This window comes from Neoarius graeffei, chromosome 19, assembly GCF_027579695.1.
Source record: "Neoarius graeffei isolate fNeoGra1 chromosome 19, fNeoGra1.pri, whole genome shotgun sequence".
In the NCBI taxonomy this organism is placed as follows: domain Eukaryota; kingdom Metazoa; phylum Chordata; class Actinopteri; order Siluriformes; family Ariidae; genus Neoarius; species Neoarius graeffei.
The window spans coordinates 59,442,178-59,453,173 of record NC_083587.1 but is presented as its reverse complement, the minus strand read 5'-3'; the positions used below and the strand labels follow the sequence as shown (position 1 = coordinate 59,453,173).

Genomic DNA, 10,996 nt, shown 5'->3' with positions numbered 1-10,996 from the left:
CAATTTTCATGGGTCATTTTCAAAGTCTGTCACCGGTGGGATTCGTATTTGATAAAACACCGCTTCGTTCCAAGCGGCAGATACTACGCCAAATTTCATTGGCTATTGCTTGTTCTCTCAGCCAATCATTGATGCTATTAGATCATCCATGGCACTAGCCTGGCAAGCCAGACTAAATGTGAATATTTAGTCTGGTCTCGCTCGTAGACATTTCCGAAAGGGGTGGGAGGAACAACCAGCTGTCTTTCAAACTGTCTCTGTGCGTATAGGCCAACGCTCTGACCAATCAGTGCAACAGTTGCTGCGTTCATGTGCTATGTGAATTATGGTAAATACCAAACGCCGACATGGAAAGCACACATGAACGCCCCCCCTTGTGGTATTTTCCACTGGGCAAGTCGTAGAAAATTTTGATACACGAGTTGCCGAGATGAGATGAACTTTAACCTTTTCAACATGGCGGTGAGCGGTACAAGACACTTGAATGTTAAGCATTGTACGCTGCTAAAGTTTTTTTTACTAGTATTAGTGGGTAGTTTTTTGTGTCTATGCAGTGTTGCGTCATTAACAAGTGTAATATAATACGTTAGAAATCCATTTCCTTTAAAAACGTGTTGTTATGGTTTGTTTTTACCTATCCAGAGCAGACGCTATTGCTAACGATAGCTAACTATTGCTAACTTGAATCTGGTCCACCATCTTTAATTTGTCAACAACAACAAAAGCATGTGAACACAACACACTGGTAAATACCACTTCCCAACTGGAAAATATCATCTTCCCATAGCACATGAACGCAGCAAGTGACTGTGACGTAGTCAGAGCGACAGAAAGCAGTGGGGGAGGCCTTGAAATAAATAATTTTTCAAAATGCGTATTAATTAATAAACAGGTTCTAGATATTAAGAAGTTTGGAGATAATGACCACAAGTTTGGAGTCTGTACCACATACTTGAACATGCACTCCATTTTTTTCAAGTGTTTTTCAAGTGTTTGCTTAAACTGTTTGAGAGTTTTTATTTTTATTTAGTGGTGTTTGGTGAAATAATTTCCTTTAAATTTAAAATAACGGGAAAATAAGAAACAATCAAAAAGTAATGTTTCAAAGCTGTTTATTAATTCTTCATACTGCACAAACTAGCCCCATCCTTTTGGCTACGAGCGGAGCCAGCTGGTAGATCAGACTTTTGCCGTAGCCGGTCGGCAAAACAGCGAAAACGTCCTTCTTGAAAAGGAATGAGCGGAGAGCCTCTTCCTGCTCATGTTTCAACGAAAACTCCAAGTCTAATTCTTCTAAAACTGATTCCAAAGCGGAGTCAAACTAGCGCTGTTCACTAGCCGTAGCCATCTTTCCTGTTGTGCTTTCTCCAACGTTGCGCAGCTTTGTCGTCATTCCTGCAAAAGCCCGCCCAAAGAATCCAAACAAAAACCCTGCGTTGTGATTGGCGGGCACGATTTGATGCCCGGGGTGTTTTTGTTGATATGGTGCGAGGCGAGACCCACTCGCAGGCAAAAAATATTTTTGGCCGCTAGGCGGGTGGGTCTAGTTTACTAGGCTACCCATGGCACGCTATCGTCTGGCCTTTGTTCACGAAGTTTCTGAACAAAGCATGGCGTTTCAAGCTTTTGTTATGAAGATGTAGCGTAGTACTAATCTCTAAAGAAAGCACGGCTAAGGGGAAGGGCCAGCGCTTCAAGGACTCGCACCGAGAGGAGTTTCCCTTCATTTCTAAGTCAAGTAAGGGTGATCACTACACATTTTGTGCTCCATGTCGGCGAGACATTTATGTGGTGCAATAACATCAACTGTTGACTGAGTAAGCTCTCGTCTATTTCTCTAATGTGTACTTTGTCAAAAGTTATATGTGCCAATTGCATTGTTTGAAGTTTTTGCCTGATTCACTGACTATTTTCATACATTGTTGAAAAGAACTTTGCAAATTAATGTAAGGTTATAGTTTAGTTTGTAGAATAAATTTTGTCAAACTATTTTGTTTTAGTGTGATTTTTCAGGGTAGTTTTGCTAGAAAGCTTTGGCGGCGGGGGGGCCCCCCCGACCCCCCACCAAGACTCAGTACCCAACCTTGTATTACTATTTACAATTTCGGAATGTTGGCAGCTATGCAGTTGGCTGCGCGCCATTATCTGCTGCTGGCTGCACTCCACTGCACGCGCAAGGATTTCCATCAGTCCAACGTAAGTTACGTAATCGGCTTTACGTGCGCAGCTTTCTGATTTACTGTTTTCTTCTCATACTTCCTATGTTTCATGGACTGTAACGGCATTTGCTTCTTTAGTAATTTTAATACAGAGTTTACTTTGATGAAATTATAATCAGACACTCCAACGCCCCCCCCAATAAAAACTCATCGGATCTGCGCAATTCACACAAGTCTCCCAGACAGCCGTGAAAAAGGCGGCATCCACCAAAAGGCGCGCCGTTTGCATCCATGTTATTTAATATTCATGAATTAATTTAAATTTTTTTTTTTCAGGATGTGTTCGAGTTCCGTTTCGCAAAGATGCCGGATGAGGTCCTGGAGGACGAGGAGGAGGAAGAAGGCTTGGCGCCGACCTCTCTGGGTCATAACGTAGGCATTATGGGATTGCAACACTCCTCCTCATCTTCGTCATCCTCTTCATCTTCATCGTCCTCGTCGTCACCTTCGTCGTCTTCGGAAAGCGAGCCGAGCAGCGACAGCGAGCCGAGCAGCGAGAGCAGCCCGAGCTCAGACAGCGAGGAGGAGAGAGCGCAGCGCCTGGCCCAGCTACAGGACCAAGTGTGCACTCAGGTACACACACACACACACACACACACACACACACACACACACACACATTTCTCCACTCTGATTATATATGACTAATTACTCGTGTCACACAAACCCTGTCCCTTTGCAGCTGCGGGCGGTGCACGAGCAGTTAGCCGCGCTCTCGTCCGGCCCCATCATCAAACCCAAGAAGAAGCGAGAGAAGAAGAAGGACAAAAAGAAGAAGAAGAAGCCGGAGAAACGCAAAGGCGGCCGTAGCAACGAGAGGGAGAGAGAGAAAGTAACCAAAGTGACCAAGAACAAATCCAGCAAGATGGCGTCCATGTCCACTCAGAGCAAGAAAGCTCCTGCCAAGAAGAACAGCAAGAGCAACAAGTAAGCCGGCGTGGTGTTCTGCCTGCTCTTTAATCGGCTGAAAGTGTAATGCTGTAACCAGACGGCACTATCAACATTTACTTTAACCGCTGCGTCAGTCCGAGTCCTCCTGCTTTCTCTCTGGTGTCTTAAAAATCTGCTCTTTTCTGGTCGAAATCGCACGTCATATTGGATTAAATTATTTTAATTTTTATTAGCTTAAGTTTGAGTATTTTATTACTTTTTGATTGTTTTAATTATTTCAGGGATGAGAATTTTCCGCCGATTGGCGGATTTCCGACTTTTTCAGACCAAAATGATCGTTTTTGAGATCGATGTAAATCCGTTGAGAAATTTTTTTTGGGGGGGGGTATGATTAACGATCTGTGGTCACCTTATAACGCAGACATCCCAAGTGTCCCGGGAGTCTCCTGCATATTAATAGAAGCGAGCAAGAGCGTGCGTGCGCAACATTAAGGTCTGCATCACGCATCCTAGAATGCGCGTGCGCGAGGGAGACTGTGTGCAGTGTTGCCAGATACTGCTGACATTTTCCAGCCCAAAATATGTTCAAAACCCGCCAAAATGCACTTAAAACCACCCAATGTGGCAACACTGCCTGTGTGCCTGTTCATGTAGCGCATGCCAGACAAAGAGCATCTTGATTGGGTTACTCAGCAAAATAAGCCAATCAGCTTTCAGTGTGGGTGGGCTTTTATCTCTTTTCTTGAGGACCGGAGTTTTCAGTTGTATTGAGTCAGTGCAGCCTACAGGATCGGCATGGCAGAGAGAGCGCACGCCCCAAAAAATATATATCAATTACATGTCATATATAAGTGTGTATCTTTTATAAATGGGGTTAGCTTATCTAATGTAGCATGTTGGGGAGAATCATAGTATCATATCTATATTTCTGATGAAATTTTAAGTATGATAGCATGTATAACTCTCCTACTTATTGCTCATTTCATGGGGGACGGAATTGCTGGCATGTGCCGCGCGGGAGCGTCTGCCCAAACTTTTTAGGCCGAGATGAACTTATAGTTTTTGATTTAAAAAAAAAATTCCAATATGTAATACCCATTGTACACGCCTGTTCTTTAATTCAAAATCACCATCTCGATCTTCAAATTGACCGTATGGTATCTGTATTACATTACACAACATCCCGTCCAGATAAAACCTCATTAGTACACACAGCAGTTGAAAGGGAAGTGATGAGTGATGTTGAATGTTGCCTGCTTAATATGCAAGACCTCCTGCTACCATGATAACATCATAAGAAAGCTTAAGAGAATTATATGATAGAACTTTTTTCTGGTTTGCACTTCATTTTAAAGGATTAGAGTATTCAAAGACATGAATAGCTAAAATGCAGAAATATAATACTGTCGAGCTCGTTTATATTAAAAGGTGCATTGATTTTTTTGAAATCATCAAATGTTAATTGATTAAAAACAAGTCTCTTGTACCCAGGGCTCGAAATTAACTTTTTTTCTTTGTGTCCCCCAGTGGTCCCGAATTCTGTGTTGTATTGTCCCGAATGGAAGCAATAGTGTCCCCATTTTTTTCCTCTCTGAAATAACCAGTGGTTAATATCATCATATGAAGTTACTATTATATTTGTAACTATGCGATTTTGAACCCTTTATCATTTTTACAATAAGTCACAAAACACAAGTGACACATGTCCTATACATCATCTACTTCAAAATTACAGTTATTGCATTTTCAGTTTATTAAACTTTGGCGATCTCACTGTATGAATAGATACCCGTTTATTTAAAGGGGCCAACTAGCTCATTCAGAAAATGTTTCAACTCCCTACATCTGCAGTACACTTTAGTTGAAAATAACACCCCTTTTATGTTCATTTCATCTACTTATACCTTGAATCTCTGTTGGCACTTATAAGGCCAACTTATCATTTTCACCATTACCGTTATCCATTTTTATGAACTTTCCGTTATCCATTTTTATGAACTTTCCGTTATCCATTTTATGAACTTTCGCTGCCGGGTGCAAATGTTAGCAACATCAACATAGTGCCAGGTCCGAGCCTAGCTGTGCTGCTGACTGACTAAACTTTCTGAACTAGAAAGACACCAAGAAAACTCACTTATTCTGTTGAACGGTATCTTCCGTCAATATCATCCGCATCATTCCTGTTGTATTTTATAACGTGTCTAACAGTGTTCATTAAGTTCATTCAGTTGCTAGCGTTGCCTGCAGACCAGGCGATGACACTTTGGATCCTGAAGGTCCCGGAGACGTTATGTCTGGGCTTTCAGTTTCTTCCCCGCGGTCGGTCCGCTTCAACCACTTAAGCATTTTTGTTCTGGCAAGAGTCGGCGCAGCGTGTGCGGCAGCAATTCCATTCCAAGTCCATATAATGCGGACTCCGGCCGAAGATTCTAGAACAGAATGCGCTGCTCTGTAGCCTACGGATGCAGGTGCATCGAAAGTGTAGCTACTAATGTATTTTTCGCTGTTAACGTTTTCAAATTAAAATTGACAAATTAGGTGAATGTCTACGTATGTGTTACGGCTTTGTAAATAATATTAATGTAGAACTTTTTTCTAGATCTATTTTTTTTCCATTGTCCCGGGATTGTCCCAGATATGATAATTTTGTGTCCCGATGACATTTTTTATGGTCCCCGGGACGTCGGGACACCGTTAGTTTCGAGCGCTGCTTGTACCATATTAATCATTTTCACCTGGGAGTCCACCAAGACGGGGAATTTATTTCTAAATAAATTGCAACTTTTTGCTGATAAAATTAATGGTTTTGGGGTAAAAAAAAAAATAGCCAAAACTCATGGGCCCCCCGGGCCCCACCCCGGTTTTTTCAGACTTTTAAAATATTTTTCATTCTCATCCCTGTTATTTTATGTAACTGCATTGCTTTACTTTTTGCTGTATTTATTTTCTAACATTTTCATTAGTATATTTAATTATTTTTAATAATAAGTCTTAATTTTATAACAAAAAATTTTAGTATTAAAAATAGTCAAATAAACTAATGAAAATGTTAATAAACTTGTTTATTTTCTAACGTTTATTAGTTTATTAGAATAAATTTATTTTCTAACATTTTCATTCGTTTATTTATAATACATTTGTGTATTTATTTATTTTTTAACATTTTCATTCGTTTATTTTATTTATAATATAATACATTTGTTTTCTAACATTTTCATTCGTTTATTTATAATACATTTGTGTTTATTTTCTATTATAAATAAATGCTAGAAAATAAATTTATTATAAATAAAATAATGTTAGAAAATAACCACATAAATTTATAAATTAAAAAACTAATTAAAATGTTAATTTATTTTTTAGGTTTTTTTTTTTTGGTTATTATTGATTTTTAATAACCAAGCTTCACATTACTTGGTCTAATTATTCCCTCTTCCTATTTCTTTTTGTAACTCCAGAAGTTATATTTTTCCTTTTCAGGACGACTAAGAAGTCTTTGGCGGCCGCGGCGCGTTTTTCGGCTCCCGCCCCGCCGATGGCGCAGTACGACTCGGAGGAGGAAGAAGACGGTCTGCCGATGAGCTATGACGCCAAGCGGCAGCTCAGCCTCGACATCAACAAGCTGCCGGGAGACAAGCTGGGCCGCGTCGTGCACATCATCCAGTCCCGTGAGCCCTCGCTGCGTGACACCAACCCCGAGGAGATCGAGATCGACTTCGAGACGCTCAAACCGTCTACGCTGCGTGAACTCGAGAGCTACGTCACCAGCTGCCTGCGCAAAAAGCCACGGAAACCTTACGGTGAGATTTCAAAAGCTGTCCTTCGTGCTTGAACTTAATCTCTGTTCTGGTCCTCGGGAGTTTGTGTAAAGCTGTTTTGTGATCGTGTGTACATCGGGGTATGAGTTCAATGGAAGTTCAAGTTCTAATAAGAGTTATCAAATCCTGTTGAGAGCTGACTCCGCCCCCAATAGTACAGAGCTGTTGCAAGGTGTGATTGAGTTTGGATCCAATAGACTTGTCTTTGACACTCTGTGTAGTGATGAAGCCGGTCGGTGGGAAGTCTCGCGAGGAGCTGGCTTTGGAGAAGAGAAGGGAGCTGGAGAGAAGGCTGCAGGATGTTAGCGGCCAACTCAACTCCGTCAAAAAGCCCCAGAAACCCAAAGGTAAGAACTGAACCCTTTCGTTCTGGAGGCACTGGGCAAAAATGTGATTCAAGTGATCAAAGCACGATGTGGTGCTGTTAGTGGTTATGAGGTATGAACATATGCTTTACACTTACTGTTTCTTCTCACCCTCAGTGCACAGGCTGTATATAATCCTATGGAAAGCAGCCACTTGTTAAAAAGTGATGCTGTGTCGTGTGTCTTCCCCCCTCTCTGCGTTTAAAAAAAAAAAAAAAGCACCAAGTGATGTGCATTTTACCTCCCAACCACCCGAAACGAAGATTTTCCGTCAGAGTCACAAAAATTTCAGGAACGCCTTTGCTCAGCCGTAATTTAAAAATGTATTACTATTAGCTCACACAGTCATAGGCCAGTGAGCGTTACCGTCCGTCCATCCACAGTTCACAAAAATCACTTCTCCTCCCTGAGTTTTCAGTGGATTTTGATTTTGTTTTGAAGATCAAATTGTTTTCACGAAGAACAACTTAGCTAGGGGCGGCACGGTGGTGTAGTGGTTAGCGCTGTCGCCTCACAGCAAGAAGGTCCTGGGTTCGAGCCCCGTGGCCGGCGAGGGCCTTTCTGTGCGGAGTTTGCATGTTCTCCTCATGTCCGCGTGGGTTTCCTCCGGGTGCTCCGGTTTCCCCCACAGTCCAAAGACATGCAGGTTAGGTTAACTGGTGACTCTAAATTGAGCGTAGGTGTGAATGTGAGTGTGAATGGTTGTCTGTGTCTATGTGTCAGCCCTGTGATGACCTGGCGACTTGTCCAGGGTGTACCCCGCCTTTCGCCCATAGTCAGCTGGGATAGGCTCCAGCTTGTCCACGACCCTGCACAGGATAAGCGGTTATGGATAATGGATGGATGGAGAATGTGTATGATCAGGATAGATGCATGTGTGGTACATAAATATTATTTGAAACACTTCGAACCTGTCAGGAATTGAAAATCTAGTTGGGTAGTTCTTCAGTAACAGAATTACATTCACAGTAAAATGTGGTAACTTTTTTAGTTGCAATACTCAAGATAATGATCTCATCTCATCTCATTATCTGTAGCCGCTTTATCCTGTTCTACAGGGTCGCAGGCGAGCTGGAGCCTATCCCAGCTGACTACGGGCGAAAGGCGGGGTACACCCTGGACAAGTCGCCAGGTCATCACAGGGCTGACACATAGACACAGACAACCATTCACACTCACATTCACACCTACGCTCAATTTAGAGTCACCAGTTAACCTAACCTGCATGTCTTTGGACTGTGGGGGAAACCAGAGCACCTGGAGGAAACCCACGCGGACACGGGGAGAACATGCAAACTCCGCACAGAAAGGCCCTCGCCGGCCACGGGGCTCGAACCCGGACCTTCTTGCTGTGAGGCAACAGCACTAACCACTACACCACCGTGCCGCCCAGTGATAGTTTCTTACATTCCTCTATTTTTTTCAATTACTGCTGGGATCCCTGTTTTTAGTGCCTGAACTAGCATGGATGTGTTGTTTTTGGTTTGTAGGCAGGAAGTGCAGTTATCCTTTCGTAAAGATTGAAATCTTTCAGCATGGACAGTGAATAAGTAAACTGTTTCTCGTCCACAGCGGAGAAGGCCAGCGTGAGCGCAGAGCCACACTCCATGCCCGCTCGTCTCAGCGCCTCCAGCTCCAGCTCCGACTCCTCTTCTTCGTCCTCCGACTCCTCTTCCTCAGACACCAGTGACTCTGACTCCAGGTGATCGTGCGGGTTAACGAGAGCACCGCGACATGACGTGACGTGACGTGACATGACATGACGGCGTGTCCGGAAATCCCTGCAGGAAGAATTTCTGGAAGGATTGGGGCTGCGTGGATGATCCGGAAAGACAAGGAGAAAAGAAAGGGAGAAAAAAATAGTTTATATATTAAAAAAAAAAAGTCAAGCTGTATCATCTCTTGGACACATTTCCATGTGCAACGACAGATTCCTAAAAGCGTGTTTTGAGACGTGTTTGTTAATGATGTACAGACTGTGTTGGATTAATTTTTCTTTCATAAAGAAGACTTTTATAAACGTGCCCATAGTGGGAGGTCATGTGGACATAGAAACCGCGCCGGAGTCGAGTCGGTCATTATACGAGTTTCTTTCATTCGTTGTGGATTTAGAGCTCGGTTTGAAATTGTTTAGCTTAAACCACAACCTTTGACGCCGACCTTAATGTTTTAAACTTGCGCCTGCCTTAATTTGAAGCAAGCAGAGCAAATTAACTCGTTTATTTCAGAGAGAATATTAGAGTGGACGTTTCGTCGTGCTTTAAAATTCAATCCGGAAGCCAAATTTTTCACAAAACAAAAAATGTTTGAAGATGAAAGAAAGAGAAGTCGTGTTGAGGGTGCTGCTCGAGTTCCTGGAATGTTTAGCCAAAGGGAGGAATATCCATCGTAAAACTTGTATCGCTAGTACTCAAGGTTACTCAGTGCGATTTATTCCAGTGACCAGTAATGTGTTTAAAAATTATTAGTTAAAGGTGTAATCAGTGATTTTTTTTTTTTTTTAGGTCGAAGTTATATATGTCTTTAAAACTCAGTTCAGGGCTCTGGAGAAAACGCTGAAGGCTTTATTATTAAAGTTTGAGCGAGTTTTTTGACGCCTAGCTTCGGATTCCTCGCGCACAAATCGGTGGTCCACATCTTTTCCCACAAAACGTGCCGAGAATGTGTTTTGGACTTGAGTCACTGACCGCACCTTTAATTTCCACTTTTTTCTTTGTTTGTTCATTTTAATGTTTTTACATCATCAAATACAGGTTTTTGAACGTCTCAAGCTGAAGTGTGTGATATTTGTCCCATTCTCTTACCTGGACTTGCTGACGAGGCCGATACTGATACCGAGTGCACGCGAATAACAATCCACGGTGTTCCTGCTAGCGTTCGGTCGCGGCTGACGTTTACTGTGCTGCTTTATGTCACACATCCAAAACCCAAATCCTTTTTTTTTTTTCTTCTTCTTCTTTCCTCCAAAATGTCATGCCTGAAGTTTGAGCTTTTGTTTCATTTGTCAGGTTTGAAATGGTGATTTTGTAAGGGTGGGGGAGGGGTGAAAAAAAACATTGCATGAAAATAATGGAGAGATTATTGTATATAACCTCCTCAGATCATTATTCTACTTTTTTTTCCTTTCTTTTGTATCCGCTATCATCGTTTTAACCCTTTTTTTTTCTTTGAATGTAAGGAATACCACCTGGTTGTTGTGAACCATGTAGCTGCACAGACACGACGTTCCATTCCTGCGATATTTATAGTTAAAATATGGTCTTTGAATTGTATATTTAGTTTGGTTTTATTTGGGTGTGAATACATGTATGACAACTGATTTCACAAATGTTGCGTCTTTTTTTTTTTTAAAATCCAAAACCAGTTTCCGTGACCCCCAGAGCTTGGGTTGTGGCGCTTTTTCCTTTTTTCTATGAACCTTACTTCGATCTGATCCTTCTCCAATGGGAATTGACAAAAGTATGACATTTGAAGACATTTCTACATGTCATGATTAGGGCTGTAACAATATGCAAATCGAAATCGCGATACGCAGAGCCACGATCCGTATCGCGATACAAGAAGGCAGAATCGCGGTACACCCTTTCAAATGTCTCCTCAGCCCAAAAACAGAGGCGCTTCCAAACTTCAATTTATGAATACTTTACTTTTTATTTAAATTACATTTTAAACTTACTTAAATTACTTTTTTTTTTATATCTAT

At 41.9% G+C, this 10,996-nt stretch overlaps 1 protein-coding gene across 2 annotated transcripts in view; it reads left to right on the top strand.

The window, feature by feature from the left end:
* The window catches only part of brd2b (bromodomain containing 2b), a 63,718-nt gene extending 53,097 nt beyond the window's left edge, over positions 1-10,621 (top strand). For both annotated transcript variants that reach the window (XM_060900368.1, XM_060900367.1), the window contains exons 8-12: positions 2,496-2,792; positions 2,902-3,146; positions 6,591-6,910; positions 7,150-7,275; positions 8,866-10,621. In XM_060900368.1, the coding sequence (XP_060756351.1) occupies positions 2,496-2,792; positions 2,902-3,146; positions 6,591-6,910; positions 7,150-7,275; positions 8,866-8,999 (1,122 nt within the window). In that variant the 3' untranslated portion in view covers positions 9,000-10,621. The remainder of the gene's footprint in view (positions 1-2,495; positions 2,793-2,901; positions 3,147-6,590; positions 6,911-7,149; positions 7,276-8,865) is intronic.
* The last annotated feature ends 375 nt before the right edge of the window (positions 10,622-10,996 follow it).